The following is a 21,846-nucleotide window of genomic DNA, read 5'->3' as shown; positions in this document are numbered from 1 at the left end:
TACAGTTGTAGTATAATGCATGAATTAGTCTTGAAATTATTCATTGACCAATGAAAGCATTAAATGCCTTAAAGTGGGATTTGGCAGGTGAGGGAACCCTAAGATTCCATTCTCAAATTTGAATTTAACACTACTACTTTAATAAAGTCTCTATCCACTACACAGCACTTGAAGCAAACTCACTTTTACGGCTAGTTCACCTGTTACTCTCGTTATGTACTTCTACCAAAACAGCCAGGAGTTGAGTTTTCTTTAAAACAAAATAATGACTGGTGTGATAACTGCATGCCAAACTCATCAGAGCACACAAGGCCAAATTGCCTAAAAACATTGCAATGAGGCTATTTTTAAACAGAGCCCGACTTAATCAGTTCACATAAAAACACACCCGGGCTACATTCAATTCAGCTAACTTCACAGAAAACAATGAGGGAAGAATAGCATCCCTGATCTGTTTTAATTGAATACTCTCTGTCTACCTCAGCTAAAAACATTGAATCTGCAGCATGTTACTGTTTTGATCATTGAGCCTGTTTGTAACCATTAGGCTACCGGCAATGTGATCTTCACCTGTTCAACTGACTTTATCAGATAGTAGGCAACTGTCCTGTTATTTGTACAGACATCTGAACTGACCACAGACTGGAATGGATGTTTGGTGTTATTTTTAAAAGAACGGGAAACACTGATGTATGAAACTGCCAATTAGATTTTTTTTGTTTTACATTTACCATCTCTGGACTACGTCTAAGGTGGTTGTTTCTTCGCAAAGGAGAAACAACATCAGGCTGAAGAGATATCATCCGTGAGAGGTTCTGAAGACGACTTTGGTAGAAATGATAGGCAATGTGGACGTGAGGAAGAGAAAGCTCATCTTTATCTCTTTTTCGTGTCCGTAATTCATCAACACAGCTGGCCAGGGCCTGACACAAGAGCTGAGGAGTAAATGAATAAGGAGATTAATAATACAGTATTTGTTTTAACTACAGCAATGTGAACAAGGATACACATTCACATAAGATTGACTGAAGCATTAGAAAGGATTTGCCAAACTAATTTCTCCAATACACCCAAGCGTAGAAAAAGTAATGCTTGTTTATGGACAAATGTAGTTAAATTTCCTTAGTGTAGCATCAAACCACAAACGCAATGACTGGATTAATCCCTTAATCTGTAGCTAAATTATTAGTATATCTAATTCACCAAGGGACATACAGAATTTACTAACGCACAGATGTGAGGAATTCTGGGGCACAAAAGTGCTATATTTTTTAAAACAAGCACCAGGTTAGAGTCACAGATTGCGTGGCATTTGTGTGAGTGGTTGCAAGTGTCACCTCTCTCCTAATTGCATGTGCATTTAGGGGAGGTCCACACCAATAATTGAAGACATGTTGACAGAGGTTTATTTGTATTTCATCATGCAATTTGCTTTGATCAGTTTTAAGGGGAAAAATGCCTCTGAAAAGCAGACGTTAAAGGACAATTCCGGCGCAAAATGAACCTAGGAGTTAATAACATATGTGTACCAAGTCGAATGTTCTCTGGGATATGTTTTCATGCTAATAGAATGTGTCTGTAGCTTGAAACAAGCTACCGCAAACCGGTGATTAGCTAACGTTCGTGGTTTCGACTGGTCATGAATGTTTTCCAAGATGGCGCCTGCATGTAAACATGAACGCTACTGTCTTTATAATCTATCTTTTTAATAAACTATCTGTACACTTACAAAGTTCTCAATGCTTTGGTTTACATGTAGGGACCCTCATTATGCTACCGTTGAAGAGTGGTGCTATTTTGAGCCTTGTTAGTGGTGTAGAAATATCGATTTACCCTCTGCCCAACAACTTGCGTTACAAGCCAATGCTGCGTTCCAGACACAATTTTTAGCCCGTGTTACAACTTCAAGTCACGACTTGGTAGCGTTCCAGGCAACATCACGACAAACCCTTCTAGCTAGCGTTAGCATTAGCTAGCGGCTACCTACCGTTGACGTGAGCTAGCACTAGCTGATACTAGCGATTTCTAGTCTGCAACATATTTTGGGCTTCATTTAATAAAACATAACCTGTAGTAGTACACAATTGTATGTGTATTGTTTTGATTACAATGTACGGAATTACTTTACGTTGCCTATTCATCTATATTTTCTCACTGTTAATCACCGGAATCTGTACAGCATCAACAGGGGTCGCCATAGTTGTTTATGTGTGTGTGACATCAAAACTGTAACTGGGAGTACAACGATCTGGTATGAGTTCATGAGTAGTATGTTACGGGCACTTTCTAAAATCATCTCAGCATAGACAATCACTTCTCTTTTTTATTGCACTATTTGCACATTAACACTGTACATTTCATATTTTATATATTATTACTGTATATTTGTTTTTATTATATATGTTAAAAGTCTTGATAATATATGTTGTTTTTATTTGTTGTTTGTATACCTGGAGTGGTAACAAAAATAATTTCCCCCTGAGATTATTAAAGTATTTCTGATTCTGATTCTGATTCTTTCATGGGTAGAAATCAATTGTTTCAGAAAGCCATACTCGTACTGTAGTAAAAGCCGATTTGCAGGCAATATTACATGAAGAGACTGTATTTGCACTTTAACGACTCCTTAGAAAACATTTTGAGTGTGGTGATAAAGAGGGAACAATGCTTGCTCTTCAGCTCAAACAGCTGGAGACCAAATGGTCAATTCCAGTTATATGAGATTTGGAAGGTTTGATTATCAATTATCATAACCTATACTTAACCATGAAGGACACCCCACTTCCTGTAATGAGTACAACTCAGAAAGATAAGTTGGAGTCCCCCATTACACCAAAAGAGATTGGGTAAGACTCCTGAGGTAACGGTTTCACAATTGAATTTAATAAATGCTTTGTGGGTATGTTGTCTTCATTGCTGGTTATGTTGTTCAGTGACATTAGAAACATAGGATAAATCACAAGAAGTTATGTATGCCGAGGAGTAAATGCAGATTGGGTGTACCTGATGTATATCTCTATTATCTGTCTTATAATGCCAGATTTGGAGTGTCTGGAAAGACAAATAATCACAGAGCATAACAAAAGTATTTCTCTAGCATCATTATGGTATTCCAAAACAGTTGCAAAATTAAATAATCCAGTGATTGATTTCTCAGTGATTGTAGTTAAGTTGATTCACAGAAGGTTAGGTACCATTGGTACCTCTCTCCTATCATGGCCACAATGAAAAAATAATTTTTTTTTCAGCGGGCAGCAACCCATTGAATTGTTCTTTTGCAAGAACATAGACCATACACCGTTTCCAAACTCCTTTCCTTCTCGATTAGCAAATTTGAGTGGGACAGAATTTGGAAGCACTTGGCAGCAAAATCCAAATGTGTAAGACTTGGAGTAATACAACTGAAAATACTGCACAGAGCATGCATCACCCCCTCAAGACTAAAAAAATGGATCCAAGTTCAACCTTATCCGGATTACGCTGGCATGGTTGCGGGGTGGTGGGTACCATTGTGCACTCTTTCTGGTCCTGTCCAGAAGTTACTGCCCTTTGGGATGGAGTCAGAGACACACTTTCCAAAGTCCTAAACATAAATGTACCCTTAGATCCAGCCACATGCTTGTTGGATATTGAGCCCCAAGGCATAAACTGTAAATCTTTGCAAAATATTATTGCACTAGCATGCCTTGCAACAAAAAGCTTAATCCTTATGAACTGGAAAGTCAGTAAGGCAAATTGTTTCGACATGTATAATTGACTTGATGAGTTCCTGAACCTTAGAAGTATGCAGCTTCCTTATTGGTATATCCAGATGGGCATGGCAATGGATTACGGGCCATAATAAGGTCATTCCTTGACTCACAACTCACCTTCCTCCCTTCGTAATTATAAAAATGTATTTGCTGGACCTACTACCCCAGTCTTTGTTCCATCACATCCCTTTCTGTTTAAGAATATTCTATTTAGAAAGAAGAATGTATCTGCATTGGAACAATGTATGTAGTGTGAATGTGTTGATGTCAAACCACCTCCATGTATGTGTTCCTGTGGCCACATGGTTGTGTCATAAGGAAACACGGGCATGAAATAATCTAAAAAATGTAATCCCACACCTCCTCCCACCCTTGTATTTCATATGTTTGTTTGTCCTGTCACTAATTTGTAGGTATGTTGTTATGTAATTGTAACCTGACCCCGCCAGATGGATTGCTTCGCATTTGCTCGGCATATCCATCTGGGAACTTTCCGTTGGAGAACTTTTGGGAGTCGGAAATACTTGTTAGCTGATTGGATGAACCATCTGTCTATCACTTATGTTGGTGATAGACGGGCCAAATCAACCAATCAGATCCACGAAGCGTGTGAAAATACAACCACAAACCGCACTGGATTGAATTGTTGAATCAATATCAAATACAATATATACAGTAAAATGTTTTGAGGAAGTGACAGTAGTGGTATTGCAGCTAACGGATGCATTCATTGAGCACTTTATTCACCCTTACCAGCAATTCTTCATCTGATGTCCCTTTCATGGTCATGGAAACAAAATCCTGCAGGTACCTTTCGAAAAATTCTTTCTTCATTTTTTCATCCACATTTTTAGCCATGTAACTGCCAAGTGGAGTGTTCAAGAACAACTCTTGGAAATGACCAGGTGAATGTGCTGCAAAGAAAAGTTGAGAATGCCACTGATAAGTAAGGATTCAATCTTTCAGTTACAAAGCTTTTGCTTTACTGTAAATATACAGCACAATTCAAGGACAGAAGGCATTTGGAAAAGTTACTTAAACAGTATATTTACTTTCATGTCTGGATGTTTGCATCATGAGCCCATCCAGGAAGTCTTTGATCCACCAACTGAAGGGCATGCGACAGCGCATGGTGTTGCCACCTGTGCTATGGCTTTGTACCATTAAGACACTAGAGCTGGAGAGGCAGGAGGCAAATGGTATGAATGTCATTTTGCAAGACAGAGGAATCACATTATTTATGTTCTAGCCAAAATAGTTTCTAGCTGGTGTTGTAATTCACTTGAATTTGGGTATTCGGTACTCGATCCCTGTAAGGTATCTACCGAAATAACCCAGTACCAAGTAGTGTCAAAACTTCTTCAATCAAACAATACCTGCATTTGATCCCTTTTGTACGCAGATCTAAGAAAAAAGACTATTTGTATACTTTTGCTCGCAGCTAATCACAGCTAATATTCTTCGATTTAATGCAACGTCATTGGCCCATTACCGTAGCAGCTATAATCCATACAGTCAGGGTCTGAAATTAACACCCGACCGCGCACCAAATGCGGATGAATTTTGCCATTGGAGGGTAAAACTGTCAATCTACCTGCCACCTTGGCAGCCTTTGAGAATTGAGTTTATTTTTTTTGCCATTGTTGTTCCTTCACATTTCAACCAAGTCCGCCATTTGCTTGGATTTGAGCTAAAAATGTGGTAGTGCATTACTAAGGTGAAGAGGCCGGATGAAACAAGCAACCAACAAAAAGATGAGGATGATTCAAAGAAAAGTAAGTACCAAGTGGACCAGGGGCGGATCTACAGGGGGCAAGGGGGGGCAGCTGACCCCCCACTGTAGGGCCTTGCCCCCCCAGCTGCCCCCCTAACTTTGGTGTTCAAAATACTTTGCTTGTAAAAACAAACTGCCACTATGTGCACAGGCTTCTTAAAACATTGAAACAAACAATTAATTTATATTAATTCATAATAAATAATAATTTTAGATGTAATCTTAGCCCCCTGCCCCTCAAATACTTCGCTACGTCCCTGCATCAAACGTGCAGAGCGGCGTTCGCACATTCTGGCAGCGAGTCTGCTGCGTGTGCTGGCCCTGCATCCCGGCAAAGACTGGAGCGACCCCCCCACCTTCCCCCCCGAGCCTCTGAAAGTGAAGTCAGTTTCCCCAGGTGAAGTTAAAACACACGTTTCATGTAAAGTTAAATTTGTAATAAATGTAATGTATGCTAAAGGCGAGTCAGCATCAACAACAGCGCGTCCATTACGTTAGCCAAAAGTCAAATCGCTCCCTCCTGGTTTGTAAGCGCATTCTGCTGTTTGATTAGTTTGATTGCAGTAAAGACAAGAAGAGCATAATACAAAATATTACAAACTGGCATGTTTGAATTCATAACGTTTACAGCGGGTCGCCGTTTCGGTGGTGTTACGTTACAACACACTACACATTTCTTGCTGAGACTGATCATTTGTACAGTATATGATTAGTTATGGAGTACTATAAAATCCACTTCCTCTCACATATCACGGCAGTATGGCTGCACAAATTAAACCAGGTGACATCCTTTACTGTCAAACTGGGAAAACAACAAACACAACGGGATTAAGAAGGCTAGTCTAAACATAACTGATGTGTGCATGTAATAAATCTTGTCTGATGTTATGTTTTTTAGGCTAATTATTAACTACAGGGCCATACAGTGTAATGTAATACAAGAATAACAAGAGCTTTTCACATCTTGACTTTTGCAGGCCAGAGTAGCTGGAGATATTAGCTGAAGCCTAAAAGTGGGGATATTGCCAGCCAAGAAAATCCTGAGATGTGCACAGGAGGAAGAGAAGGTGGGAAATGAAGAAGGAGAAGACAGTGAGAGACCAGGCAGGTCAGAGCAGGAGAAGACCACAGGAGATGCAGAAATGAGTGAAAGAGAAGAGGGAAAGGAAGAATTGACAGTGAGGGATGAAGAGGAGGCTGCAGGTTCAGAGAGAGGGACAGAGGCAGAGAGTGATCAGGAGGAGGCAGATGAAGATGACAGAGAGGAAGAGGAGGCTGCAGTTACCCCTGGACCATATGGTTGGTTTATATTCTGCTTACATATAAATTGCAGTACAGTAACATAACATGTCGTGAAATGATGTTTTTTCAGTTTTTGGCTATTTCCATTCTGTTGTATATGTTATAGGGTTAGATATGTAAATATTTACATATACAACAACAGTTCACTCTTCTCAAGACACTTTACAGATAGAGTAGGTCTAGACCACACTCTTTAAGTTACAAAGACCCAACAATTCTCCAAAGAGCAAGCATTTGGTGCAACAGTGGCGAGGAAAAACTTCCTTTTGGGCAGAAACATCAGACAGATCCAGGGTCTTGGTGGCCGCTGCCGGTTAGATACAGATGGATACAGATATACAGATAGAGAGAATTATGATTCATAATAATGGTAATTATAGTAACAATAAAGATAATGGAACTATGACTAGAAATAATAGTTGTAGCAGTTTAGGCGTATCATCTTAGGGCATAGCAGGGTGTCGCGGGGTGTAGTAGGGCATAGCAGTTTACATATGGGGGTTCCCATGTACCGTCTTCCCCTGCCACCCTACCAAGATCTCTCGCTACCCCTTTGTCCCCCCATGTAAAATTTTCTAGATCCGCCACTGAAGTGGACAGTTGGCGACAAGCCATAACGTGAGGTACAAGGTAATGGAGCCTTTTATACATTGTCGTGTTTCTTTAGAAATAAACAACGGACAAATAGAGTCTTTAAACGCTTCAGATGTAAAGTTATTCACAGTCAAGTGACGTAAAAAAAAAATGGCGGTCAGTGGAATGCTATCAAGAGGTGATCGCTTTGTAGCAACAAAATGGCGCCATTGTAGGTTCGCGTTCTGAAGCGAAGCTTACCCCCTTGCTAAACACAAGACAGCGACAATGGCGACGAGCCAGGGAAATTCAAAGGTAGCGTTCTTGAACTGGAAGTACCGGCAGTACTTCTCCCTCAATGAAATTAAAGGCAAGAATGTTTATGTAACATGCACGCTATGCCCAGGTTAAAAGACTTTTTTTTATTTCTATGCATATCATATGGCAGGCTGCAATCTATTGAGTTCAAATAAATAACAAATGTTCTAAAATACTGTATAGTGTTTTTATTTCTCAATCAGTTAATATAAACATATTTGACGTTAAAGATGTTATAGAACGTAATAGCGTTACATAAAAAATAACGTCACACTTACTTTGATGAGTAACTAATTACTTTTACAATTTGGTAAATGAGTTACTAACTCAATTACTTTTTGGGAGAAGTAATTTGTAACTGTAACTAATTACTTTTTTAAAGTAAGATGATCAACACTGATTGTCATGACTTTAAATGTACAGTATTGGTACTGGTATCGTAATTTCTTAAATGATACCCAGCCCTAGTTGTAAGTCAAAATGCTTCTTTTTTTTTAAACTATAGTACATGTACAACAAACTAAACAGACTAAAGCAACATCATGGTAGTATGTTGTCAACATTACCCTGAGCGTTCAGAACAAAGATTTAAATCAATCTCAAATGGATGCATTGTGCAGAATAGATACCATGATAATACAACCAAAAGATACTCACTCGCTTTCCACCCTTATATAAGGTACATGGAGCATCTCTTTGCTCCCAAATATCTCAAGCCAAAGGTTTGTGATGTCATCATACTCATTCAGCAGGAGGTCCAAATTGCAATCTCGGTCAATGACTGAGACCAAGTTGGCTAGAAGTGGAGTGACAACTGCTTGGATTTTCCTCCACAGTGTGTGTCTGTGAAAAATATATATATATGACTTTCTTAAAATCATGCTGACATTTGCATTTCTATTGAAAAATTATAGTTGAGAGAGTAATAAACTGGCAGTGATAAACAGCTGAAGTTTGCAGTAGTGCATTTTACATCACAAGCAGTTTTGAAATAAGTGATGAATAAATTACAGAGAAAGATTGTTTGCAAATATAGCAAAGAAAATGGTCACATAGACTGCTAAGGTAAGGGATGTCAAGGAGAGACCTACAGGAACGTCCCTCCCTCTTGAAGAGCGTTGTAATTAGACGCCTCTGTTAGAACCCAGCTTTTTGGATTGGGAATGTTGGCTTCATAGTCCTTTAACAGCGAGTGCAGACGCTTTCGCAAAATGCTTGCAAACGGACCTTAAAAACAAAATGTATTTACATAAACTTTTTTTCAGTGTGATGCATTTTCACTGCACACAGAGTAGATGTGTATAACAATGGCGACTCATTTTCTAACCGTGTGTCTGACTTCCATCCAGTAGTGTGAGCAGGTTCTCAACTCTCTTAGTGCTGAGTTCTCCATTGTCTGCTGCATCTCTGAGCATGCTCACTGCACTCTGCACACAGCTCCTCGTCAGATCTGTTGTAAACAAATCTTCCGAAACCTGCAAAAAAACAAAACAAATTAACAACAGCAGCCAAGGATCTGAAAAAGGAAAATGTCCTAAAAGGGAATCATCCAAAACAGTGCAGAGGTGAAATTGTGAAATCATGGTGAAGCCACAATTTCTATGCTAAAAAATACTCTTTGACTACATGCTTCCCATTTCCAAGACTGATTCAGTGTGCCTCCTCACAATGACTTCCAGAATTCAGAATATTTTAAAATTTTATTGAAAGCAATTCCTGGTTTGGTACCCGGTTACATTACTGTTCACATTCCTGAACTGTATATCTTCTATATCACTCATTGGGGACTGTTCATTATTTATTTAAGGGGCCACCGGAGGAGTTTTGTTACCTTTAGCCAAAAAAGACATGACCCTCCCCTCGCCAATATAAAAATTGCTACGACCCTCCAAAACTATTTTGAACAAAGGTATGACCCACCCCCAACAATTTATCGATAGTTTCTGTACTGGTTTGCAGTTGGCAAAGATATACAGATTCCCATTGTTTTTTTACAGCCATGACATACTGACTAAACCTCTGCATTCTCATCTGACGCATCACACCATTTCAGTAGATTTACTCACTAACATTGTTTTGGAAACACAATAAGCATGGAAACTAAATGCACACTTCCTGCATTACTGCATTACTTCAAATACTAAGTTACTCCTCTAGTAAACTAGTATTCACATGAAAAAAAACAATAAAATATTGACACCATTCAGCAAGGCACTATGGGTAACATTCAACACACAAACTGGTTGCTATGGACTCTTCACTAGGCTTCCTCCACTTCGCTGTTTAAACAAAGTGGAAAAGTATAAAAGTCCAAATCTACACAAAACCCGCAATCAATTAGTAAGCTGACATCAAATGTGGCATTTAACCTTTATTGCAACCTTGGCACGGTAAAATGTCCAGACTAACAACATTCATTTTCGTTTTTTTGCGTCCTGCTGCTCCCATCGTCAGCCAGGGAATACTTTTTTTAAACAATGCAATTATCCGTTTCAGCCACCAGGGGAGCAGATTCATGGGTCAGACCAATCTGTTAGCAAATGAGCGCAGAGACTGAGGGATAAATGGAAACATATGCACCAAACGAGGCACTTTGAAATGTTGCTGTTTCATGAATACAAAAGTTGGGTGAAGTTGTATTTTGGTTATGTTGCCAGATTGGTAATCAGGATTGTCTTGGTCTTCCAGGTTTATAATTATAAGTGGTAAATACACTTACATTGGAGTCATCATTCTGTGGCACACCAGTGCGGTCTTCTGTCTCCATGGCTTGAAAATAAAGAATTAAAGGTGAATTTATATTTTTACTTAAAATATATAACATTATTTAGAAAAATAAGATTTTAAATGAGGTACCTTCAGGTGGATCTTCAAAAAGTTCACTTATACATAGCTTTTTCAAGGAATGAACATCAGACACAAACTCTGTTGATCTTCTGAGATCATCAATGTGAACAGACCTCCATGGACCTGAAAAAGGAGTAAACAGTCAGAAATAAAATGATTACTTCACCCTTAAAAGAACCATTGGTATCAATTACTCACCAAGTTACATACAAAGTATTTACTTTGTTTTGGGATACTCTGTTTATCACTGAGGCACTTAACAACAACACAACACTTTTCTTCACAACACCTTGAGTAATTGATATACAAATGGTAATTTTAAGGGTGAAGTATTCCAATAATAAAGACACAATATAAGTTTTAAAAGGGGCTGTATATCCGTATTCAGCAAACTAATATAGCACCATGTTAAGTATGGTGTCCTGAGCAGTGTGTCATAATCTGAGCTTCTCGGTTCTTTGTTTTGATAGCCGGTCTGGCCGCATATGCATGTTAGTGCAGTGACTATGAAAAAACTTAGATATTTCATGTATTAGGGATTGGTCTGTGAAAGCTGTGTGGCATCCCAGCCTGCTATATTTTCAGTATTTCCAGTACCCTTTAAATGGCCCCATTTTTATTACTCTTAATGTGTAATACTTTGCACTGCATTTCTGTGTATGAAAGAGGCTATATAGTGTTGCAGGAATGATGTATTTTTGTATGCCAACCCGGAAGTTAGCAATAGCCTGGTTTCCTCAACAAAAAGCCAATGGGATTTTTCCATTGGATTTTGGATTATTGCAGAAAAAGAGCTCTGTGACACAAAAGTTCATAATACTTACACATTTTTATTCAGCAAGATAATCTTCACAAATGAACCACTTCTATGATTTTTGAAGCGTAAATGAAATCGCCAGAAATAAAAAGCTAACATTAGGCTAAACAAAATACACCACTGTTGCATGACTTCAACATCATCACCAGTAAGCTGATGTTTAAAGGTCCAATATGTAGACCCACTCTATCTGTTAAGTGTCTTGAGATAACTAGTTATGATTTTATACTATAAATAAAAATGATTGAATTGATGGTGGGCCTCCGCTTCAGGCCTCCACTCTAACTAGCTTGGTTTGAGGGCGTGCCACACAAACAGCTAGGTGAACAACATCTGTTACAAAGTGAAGCAAAATGATACACGTTTGTCACGGAAGTAAAGGCTGGCCTACAGTAAAGATGTTTTGAGCAGTTCGTTAACACTGTATTCTGTGAGAGATAGTAACTCCTTTTGGGGTGGACTTTGGGCTTTTTCACTTTGTACACATATTACATGCACAAAAAAGATATATAACAATACCTGAAAGGGAAAAAGCCAAAAAGCATAAAATGAGTACTTTAAACCAATCACCGCTGAGCACCGGACAGAGCCACGGTGCCACTGCAAAATAGCCTTGGGAAGGAACTTGTTTTGGTGAAAAGTTGTTTTAGCTGTGCAACAGAAAATTCAGATTGGACAGATAGTCTGCCTAGCTGTCTGGATTTGCAGAGCTCTGAAGAGCAGTCAACCATAGTCCTCGACCGCAGTTTAAAATTCCAACACAAATTAAGCGTAAGGTAACGGACATCCGGCCAAAAAGAGTGACATCTGGTTGAATTTCTGGTGCCAACGGAGCAATCCCAGAAGTGGAACGCCATGGATATAGACTAGGACTGCAGTAGTCTCGCTGTGCCAGACCTCCCTTCACAGTGCTGTGGGGGAGTGTCTGGCTAGTCCACACAGCATTCCGCGATGGGAGAAAAACGTGCTCTGGTTTATTGGTATTTCTTTAAACGAATCACAATCGTCATGGGCGGCGCTAAGCTCCGCACGGAGACACGGTGTCGCTGGAAAATAGCCTCGGGAACTTTAGATGGAAAGTATATATTCAAAAGTTGTGTTAATCATGCGAGAGTTTACTCAGATTGGACAGATAGTTTAGCTAGCAGTCTGGATTGAAGTTTAAAAATCCTACTACACAAGGAAAGCGGTAGGAAACGGACATCTGACGAAAAGACAGGCATCTGGCGGAATTTCCAGCAGCACCGGAGCTATCCCAGAAGTGGAACATCATGGATATAGACTAGGACTGCAGTAACCATTTTAATCGCTAGGTGTCAGTATTACATATTGCACCTTTAATGTCCCAGACTACCTCTGTAGTCTCATTTAGCCACTTGTTAGCAACCACATTTTTTAAGACACGTACAAGCTTAAAAGCTTTAAAAGTATTTACTGATGTATTTTATGTCCTAGAACAAAGCGTGAACATATCTTAAGCTTGTGTTAACTACATATGTTATGTCAGGCTTCTAGCCAACTCAAAAACCCACTCAAAAAACCCATTGACTTCAAGACCAATAAACTGGAAGTGCAAAAATGATAACTCATTTCCGGGTTGTAGAACTCATTCCTGCAGCACTCTAATACCATTACTATCGTTTTTGGTTTTGTTGTTGATGTTATGCTAATTAAACATATTATGACACAAATGCGTTGCTGACATAACACAGACCAATTTGCTACTCATTTTGCGCGTGTGTGTGTAACAGCAGGACTAACCGCCTTGAAAGCCATTATAGGAGGTCCCGCCCTCGATTCGAGGAAGTTTGGTGACAAAGTACACAAATGTCTTTGTGTTGTCAGTAGTAGCCCACTTGTTTATTTCGTTGATGCATGAATACCTGAGAAATCCATGTAATAAGCATAAGTAGAAGAAAAAAGTAAACAAATGTGAGAAAATATATTAGACAAAGATGTACAGAAAAGTAATATGTGATGATCTTTAGACTCACTTGGCTGAGGAAAGAATATTCCTCCTGCGGGAGTCTTCAACATAGTCTGTTTGGATAATGAGCACTTTGTCTGCAAGTGTTGAGCCAAGAAATTCCCTAATACCAGGACATAGGCATGAATTACATTTGAATAGACAGAGTGATCATTTGTCATTTGCAGGCCCATATATCTACTCATCAAAATAAGCACAAGGGTGTGGGAAAAGCCTGTTCTTTAAGGCCTCTTTACAGTCGCCGTTCCCGATTTGACGTGCGACAATGTGACGTCAAAATGACGTAGATCTCGCTGGCGCGCCAGGATTTAAAGTGCGCGACCAGAGGTCGTACACCACTCTATTTCTTTCAGCAGCACACGACAAAGCGGAAACAGGAAGCATGGACGAGTTCGAGGGCAAGCTTTCCGAGCAAGTGCGTCAATAGCAACTGCATTCTGACTGTTTCTGGATGCCAGGACTTGAGTGACTGCAAGTCTCTTTTGTAAACTTACTGGGTAAAGATGAGTTCTTTTATGCTGAATGAAAGGCTTGATCCGACAAAGTAGTCATCGAATCGTTGTGCAGACATTCTGAAGTATTCAAAGTGCTTCTCTTCGTCTATCATCCTCATTTGTTTCATGAGGATATTGAACACACCATATTTATGTCTGGCGTTATTCAAAAGATGAACATTCCACCTTCTTTTTCTTCATTTCTTTGCAAGCAGGCTCAAAAGCAGCTGTTCTTCCTCATCCATTGACTCCAATATCATCTTAGCCACTGTTGACATTGACGTCAATGCTGCTGCCAGTTCTGCCATTGTTTACCTTTTTCTTTCTCTTCTAGTCCGTAGAAATAGCAAAGTCGGTAGCCTTTCCTCAGTTGCAACACCTCTGTTCAAGAGAAGACTGCAACTAGTGTCGCAACCACCACGCGCGAGTATAAATAGTTACGGTGCTCCCATGATGTCACATTGTCGCGCGACAGGTCGGGAATGGCGAGTATACCAATCACTTTAGTGAGACTAAAATGAGCACCTAAGCAGATGTGACATGCTCTTTATTGTATTTACACACCTGATCTTCTTGAGGAAAGAGTACTCTGTGTCAAACTGTTGCAGTGATAGCAGCTTGATATCGTTAAGCTTTATCACATTCTGCAGTTGTTGAGTGTCTGCTGCAGTCAGTAGCCTGGAAAATGTTGTGACCTTCAAAAAAGCAAAACTAAAAATTACAAGTTATAAAACAATACATTTCTCACTTGCTATTGCTAACAGAAAAAGGCCAACCACATACAGTATACAGTACTCAACATTGTTACATGTCATTAAGTGATTTACTATGCATACCACAAGTTAGGGGGTCAGCTGTTTCTAAAGCTCTGCTGTAATGCATGTTGAAATTTCAACAACCTTTTACCAATATGAAACAGGAACTATGCTGTGCTGTAAAACTTTATTTTTCTACTTGCACTTCACATGAGGATATTTACAGTTAAGCTGAAAACAATCTAAAGCTACATTGAAATTTTGAGTGTGTGTTGAGGGTAGTTAAACTGAGAATGAAAATGATGTAAATGGACCAGAAATGCAAGATATATTACCAATAACGTTTTGGGGTGGATGTTTTCTGTAACATTTGAAAGAATAGTAAAAAAAGAGATTTACCTCAGTGAAGATGAAATGGGACTGTTCCAACTGCTGTTTGTGATAGACAATGTAGTCTCCCAATGAACTGTGCATCTCCTCCTGAACATATTTTTTCATTAAATGTTCTCTTTCCTCATCAGGCAGTTTGGATTTGTCCAAACGGACAACGGAGTCTGGAGTGGCACAGTTGAGCAGAATGTCTTTGGCTAACCCTAACCCTTTTTTCAGAATGGTCTGATCATCTGTTTTATGACTTTGATTCTCTGTTACTTGCAGGACCACAGAGGAGCATGTGTCTGAGTGGTAGCCGATGAAGATATCACTTGGATCATATCGCTTTTCCGAGGGTTGACACCTCAAGGAGAGAAAATCATCGACCCACTTCTGTAGTTGTATGGCAATGTCCTTCTGCTCATTTTTAAGAACAATGTTGATGTCAAGGTAGTGTTTCTCCAATCTGTTGATCAGTGGGATTGGAAACTGCTCATAGACCACCTCTTTCTCTTCAATGACAATGAGCCTGAAGTTTTTGTGAACCCTGCATTTTACACGATGTGTTCCTAATCCAAGATCAACATACTTTTGACCCCCTAGGGTCACGTAGTATTGGTTGAGAGCATCATACAGACTTTCGTACAGATTCTGAAGGTTTAGAAGCACAACTGTCTGTCCGGTCTCCATGCAAACCTTGACACGGTTGATGTTCCTACAAATCTGCGTGTACTCCTGATCTTTTGGGAAACTAGACCCAAAGATGATCTCTGGATGGACTTTGTGATCGAAGAATATCTGTTGGAGAATCTGAAGAGCTGCATAGTTTGTTGTGAGGATCAAAAGGTAACGACTTTCTTCCACTTGGCAAGGTGGAAAGATGCTTTTCTCGACCAAATCAATGGCGGTGACGCTGGCCTTGGCAAAGTCATCTTTGAGTTCTTCGCTGAATATGCTCATCACATCCATGTTATCTTTTCCGCTGAAGTTTCTCAGGATTGCTTCAGTGATTTGATCTGCGGTGGGACTCTCATTACTGATCATCTTTATCAGACTGTAGAAATCCCGCAGACCAAAAAAACCCCTGGCTTTTTTGCATACTCTCATATATGCTTTTGCAAAAGGGTTAAAAAGGTGTTTGATCTTTTTAAGAACTCTTTTTTCAGACGAGCATATCCCTTGAGCGCTTTTGCAAAGCTCCTCCTGGTCTGGATCTCCACGGGACACAAATATTCCACGATTCATTTTGGCAGGATCAAGTGCCCAGTTGGAAATTCCAATGAACCCAACCCTTTTATAAGGTTGTGGCTCATCATCGACACAGCCCTCTTCCAGTAATGGATGCAGTGTTTTCAGTGGCATTTTAGGGGAATCTTCAGCCAATCCAATCTCGTCAAGAACAACTACTGAGATGTATTCATCCAAGTTTTTGCTTTCCTGAAAGCGGGCACACTGTTTGAATGTGTTAATGATTCCTTCAGGGGTTGAATGAGGGCTGCACTGGAAAGACACCAGATGTATCTGCTTCAGCCTCTTGTAGAGTTCAGAATGTGATGCAGGGCCCTGCATTGCATCTGCAATTAGGGTTTTGGACAGTGATTTGGAGCTCCCTGGTTTACCAACAATAAACAAGGGAATTCTTAGCTCAACACAAATCACCATCATGAAGAAGTTTTCTTTCAAAGCCTCGTTTCTGGCTATTGTCTTACCCATGGGTACACCATTGAGTAGGAGGTCCTGCATGAGTTGGATTTCTCTCTGTATGTTGTATTCACCACAAAGCAACTGGCTGATAGTTTTCTGATATTGCCTTTTGTCCTCCAAGCAGGACTGATAGCACACTCCAGTGGCCATCAACAGTGACCAGATTACTCTGTTACTAGCAGGTGAAAATGATTCTTTTCCCCTCAGATATGCCTCTTTAAGGAATTCTTTCAGTTCCAAAACAAAAGTGGGGTGATTTTTGTGGAACCACACAAACACGTGCATGCAACGTTCAACATCCCTCAAACTTACAAAGCTGCATTCATCTTCCCTCTCCCTCATGAACTTTTGTGATGACGACAACACCTGAGTTATAGTTTGAATATAATGCTTCTCAATCAAGTTGGCCTTAGCCTGTCTTTGTACTATTTGTTCGATGTACATTTCCTCGGTTGAGTCATTGAGCTGCCCAAAGTCCCAAACAAGAGGAATCATGCTGGGGGGTAACGCATGAACACGATACACAAGCTGGCGAAGAGGGATGGAGCCAAGTCTGTCGTCAGTCTCCTCAGCTCTGACCCGGTAGCCCAATCCAGAAGCCTCTAGCCTTTCAATCATCTTGTCTGTATGCTTCCTGTAAGGATTGCATGCAGCAACAATCTGTAGTCCTGACTGAGAGCTAAGTTGTTGTCCCTGAACAGAGTTATCACAAATTATCTCCTTGATGCTGCTGATGGCTTCTGTGGTGTTTGCCTCATCAAAGAAGAGAACTGAGTCAAAGTCATGATTCTCTTTATTTGTCTTTGCAATAGTTTCTGCTTCCCTCACTTTTTCATATATCATTTCTGATGTTGTTCCTCCATGAACCTTGACCAGTTTCATGTTTTCTGCTGCTGCTCCACACCTTCTCAATTCACACATAAATTTTATGAGCCTCGTCTTACCACATCCTGTTTCACCCATTATGATGACTGGGATGTCACACCTAAATCTCATATGAATTGCCATCATTTTGAGAATATTATCTGTGGTCAGTTCGTATGTCTCATCAGGATCTGTTGGCCACTTGATGCCAAGCACACTGCACAAATGCTCAATCTTGTCAGCTCGAGGAAGCTGATCAAAGTCCCTATTGAAAGGGACTCTCTGAAGTCTTAAGCCAGTGTACAGCTCACGAGTCATGATGTTTCTCTTTATCACTTCTCCTGTCGAGGGACTTATGGCATCAACCCCATTCTGGTCATTGAGCTCCAGGTGAAACCCAATAAAAGTCATGGACATGTGGTCATCATTAAAAAAGATGTATGGATGTGGCTCAGACTCCCACCTTTTTCTAATGAGGAATGGAGCTAAGTCTCTTTCATTAAGCCCACTGATGTCAATTTGTTGTCTCCCCGGGCTCTGGTCAGTGATGCATAGTGATGGGGTTGCAAAATCTTTGGACATCAAGATCATGAACTCGACCACAAAGTTTTTAAACCCTTGAAGAGTGTCTCCAACAAACTCAAATTTGCAGAAGTCTGAATTCTCACAGTCTTTCAACTGAAGATTAAGAAACCAGACAAAGTTACGTAGCTCTGCCCATGATGGATCTATTATGCCACAGTAGATTAAGAGTATCTGAAGACATTTTGCGTGAGTCCCTTCAATGCCCATGTAAGTGAAGTTGTCAAGATTGTTATTGTTGTAAAAACGTGAGAGGTACTGGTATGGTCTTTGATAAGCTTCACTCCTGAAACATTCGTCATCCATAAGGGGGTCATCACTCTCCATGTCAGTGTTTTCCTCTCTCCTCATTTCTAAAGCCATAACCTCCTTTGGTGGACGACAAAACACCTTCGGGAAAACATCCAAGAATGCAAAGTTTTCCTTTCGAACCTAAAAAATATACAAATAAATATATTCAAGTTTATAATCAATCAATCAAGCCTATCCTCGCATTCAAAGATCCTCAGAAAATGTCCCTAAAATGATATAAATAACTCTCCTAACTACTAATTTCAGTTACTGCAATTACCTCTGTACCCTATCTAGACAAGCATCCTTGTCCTGCAGTCAACTGAAACAACATGCTAGGATTCTGACAGGATGTGATTGTATGTATCTACATTGCGTAGCACACAGGACAACGTTATTTGAGAATCTGTTATCAAAAAATTTCACTGAACAATAATGAAAGGAAACCAAGAGAATAGTTTGGCATGATTTCATAAGATGAACAATGCACAAACAGTAGATCTCAACTTACAGATCCAGGCGCATATCTGGCCTGATGGTTTGTGGTTTCCAGTAACTCAATGATGTACAAGTGTTTGTGGCTGCAGCGCCACATCAGTCCATCTGAATCCATCAGATACCGCAAGAAGAAAAGCTTGAATAGGAATTCATTCAAGCCTTTTTGTACCTGGATATAAAAATTTGCATAATTAGAAAATGTCCTAATGTTATTGGATACATTACAATTTGACCATCTTAAGGATTCTCTGAGAACCACACTGTTAAAATTATTTATTATTTATTATTTACCATTATCATGGTAATATAAATATTGCTTACCGATGATGTGACATCAAAGTGAAACACCTTGACATCTGTTTGTTTTGGTGCGTTATACAATGACTGGAGAACCTTGTGGTCATCAACCTCATGTTCAGTTAGTCGGATGCACTTCTTAAATGCAGTTTCTTGAGCAACACTTCCCTCCAGCTTTTCATACAATCTTTGGACATACAATGACTTCCCTAAAATGGTGGAATAACCATATATCATTTGGCTGACAGAAATCATGGCATCAATAATAATTGAGTGAAATATGTTACAGATGTATGTCTAGGAAGAAAAAATATTATTCCCAGAAAACAAAACCTGATCAGTTTGATTCTGCACCTTATTTTCTATAATAAACACCATATAGCTGGTTTCAGTCAAAGGATAAACTTACTCATACATAACCCATTTTTTAAGGGGCACACCAAAAAATATCCCCATGGGTGATCTCTCTCAGGTTCAGATTCTCAATATGTATTGTATAATGCACAAGATAGGGCATTATTTCTTTGCTTGGTTTTGTTGATGATCTATCTACATAATTCCCTTACATAACACTGGCACAGAGAGTAAATTAGTGATATGAGAAGAAAAACTACTGTACATGTAGGACTCACCTACTCCTGCACGGTGGGAAGCAACAATGCCAACAGAATGGCCACCTTTGAACACAGCATGCTTGTGATTGGAGGGGATCGTGTAATGCCTTGATAAGTACTTCTGAATCCTTTCCAATGGCTCTTGTGGGACAAAGTCTCTTTTGAACTGACTGAATGCAGTAGGAATGTAAGTGTGCTCCCTGTCAGAGCTGCAAAAGATCATTAGAGTGTATTCATGTAGGGGATGCAGTTTTTGAAAACACTTCTCCATTGCACAGCTAACATCATAGGTTAGTTGGTCTGCCCAAAGCATTGTGTAAATCTTCTGGCCAATGTCACCTGGTGTGAGACATCTCCTCAGGAAAAGCTCTACTTGCTCATAAGATGTTGCAGGGGTACACAAGAGAACCTCATCATAACTTGGCAGTGGCTCATACTCACTGGTCATGTACAAGCAGATACTTGAAGTCAGGACCTCATCGTATGGGCAAATTATGAGATTAGGTTGGTTTGAGAAGAGGCCTTTTGGGAGAATTCTTCTGATTGAATTGTCACTTAACTCTGATAGCACTGGTTCTTCCCATTCGTTTTCACTTTGGTTTTCTGTGATAGTCATCATTTTCAACAGATCCCCTAAACTCCTTATGTCCAAAAGGTCATGGAAAAATATCCCCTCATTCTTCATGTAGCCATTCCACAACTCTTCCATTTCTTTCAAATCAACCGTTTGGTCTGCTGGATTATCGGCTGTAAAATGGCTTACATTGGCTAAAGACATATTGCTGTCTTCCTGGTGAAGAAAGTGACTTTGAAAGTGAGTATCTTCATTCATCCTTTTTCCAGGCTCAAAATGGTTGTGAAACCTTCCCCATGTGCTCCAGACATCTGATGTTGTGCAGTTTGGTTTGATAAAAGAGAGCATCATCAAAGCTTTGTCCTCTATTTCTGCATTCACATTTGATGGAGTCACAACACTGCACAGGTAGAATATTTGTTCTGCTGTGAAGTAGTTTAAGTAGTAATAATCTGATCTCTGTTTGTCCATGAAGTGTTGCCATTCATCAAGAAACACCTCCATCTTCTTGGACAGTGCTGTTAGTTGTTCAACTAGACTTCCACATACTTGGATTTGATGCAGAGTCTTGCAGAAGTTGATTTCCATAATGATACATGGGTCACTCTGAGTTTTGCAATTAATCTTAGCTTCCCAACACCTGAAGAGTGGGTTCCCTGCAGAATAAAGGTCTACAAAGGCTTTGGCAAGTCTTTGGACATTGTCAAACACCTAAATATGAAGAAGATAAAGTGAGATTACAGTGAACACAGTTATAATGTGAAAAAAACATACATCAATTATTTTAAACATTCCATTAATTTACAGAAAAGCAAATATCTTATCACAAAAATATATAACACCTCAACAAAGTGTTCCACTTCACTCTGTTTTTGTTCCCCTCTTCCAGACATGAGCATAAGCTTATTCTGCAACTCTTTCAGGTCATCATAGGTGCATTCCATGTTTTTCTCATGTCCGTCCTGAATTTGCAGCATCAGGGAAGTCTCTAAAGTGAGCTATAAAGGGAAACACCAATATGATATAGACTAGATTAGTGTGTTTATTTTGCATGACATTGCACTAGAGCTAATTGTCATGGTTCATATATACATTACAACTGTTAAAATGTGTATGTGTCTGTAAAAAATTATACACAAAAGGTAATTATCTGAGCAGTAAGTATTCATTACGTAAAAATTATCAGTCATGTTATTTATTTTTTCCAAATAGTCCTGTAAATGTAAGCATTAATGTCATGTAGTCAATTATACTAGCAGCATACTTTTTTCTGGTTTTGGGCCTTGATGGTGTATACCCCTTTCTCATTGATGGATGTAGCCAGGGACAGGGATGAAAATTCAACAGATCCATGGCTTTCCTTTACAGTCTTTAACCATTCCAGATGACGTGCTGTATCCCGCTGAAATCAAACACACACAAAAAAGAATA

At 39.5% G+C, this 21,846-nt stretch overlaps 1 protein-coding gene across 2 annotated transcripts in view; it reads right to left on the bottom strand.

Moving 5' to 3' along the window:
- LOC114560947 (E3 ubiquitin-protein ligase rnf213-alpha) overlaps positions 1–21,846 on the bottom strand; it is a 65,161-nt gene that overhangs the window by 28,707 nt on the left and 14,608 nt on the right. For both annotated transcript variants that reach the window (XM_028586577.1, XM_028586578.1), the window contains 17 exons: positions 21,680–21,817; positions 21,258–21,413; positions 19,860–21,126; positions 19,252–19,436; positions 18,944–19,099; positions 15,019–18,573; positions 14,429–14,559; positions 13,378–13,473; positions 13,145–13,266; positions 10,576–10,689; positions 10,439–10,488; positions 9,047–9,194; positions 8,811–8,946; positions 8,377–8,562; positions 4,805–4,929; positions 4,506–4,666; positions 732–935 (listed from right to left, as the gene is read on the bottom strand). In XM_028586577.1, coding sequence (XP_028442378.1) covers positions 732–935; positions 4,506–4,666; positions 4,805–4,929; positions 8,377–8,562; positions 8,811–8,946; positions 9,047–9,194; positions 10,439–10,488; positions 10,576–10,689; positions 13,145–13,266; positions 13,378–13,473; positions 14,429–14,559; positions 15,019–18,573; positions 18,944–19,099; positions 19,252–19,436; positions 19,860–21,126; positions 21,258–21,413; positions 21,680–21,817 — 6,930 coding nt within the window. The remainder of the gene's footprint in view (positions 1–731; positions 936–4,505; positions 4,667–4,804; positions 4,930–8,376; positions 8,563–8,810; positions 8,947–9,046; positions 9,195–10,438; positions 10,489–10,575; positions 10,690–13,144; positions 13,267–13,377; positions 13,474–14,428; positions 14,560–15,018; positions 18,574–18,943; positions 19,100–19,251; positions 19,437–19,859; positions 21,127–21,257; positions 21,414–21,679; positions 21,818–21,846) is intronic.

Source organism: Perca flavescens, chromosome 9 (assembly GCF_004354835.1).
Source record: "Perca flavescens isolate YP-PL-M2 chromosome 9, PFLA_1.0, whole genome shotgun sequence".
Classification (NCBI taxonomy): domain Eukaryota; kingdom Metazoa; phylum Chordata; class Actinopteri; order Perciformes; family Percidae; genus Perca; species Perca flavescens.
The sequence above is the reverse complement of the archived record's forward strand: the minus strand, read 5'-3'. Positions and strand labels throughout refer to the sequence as shown.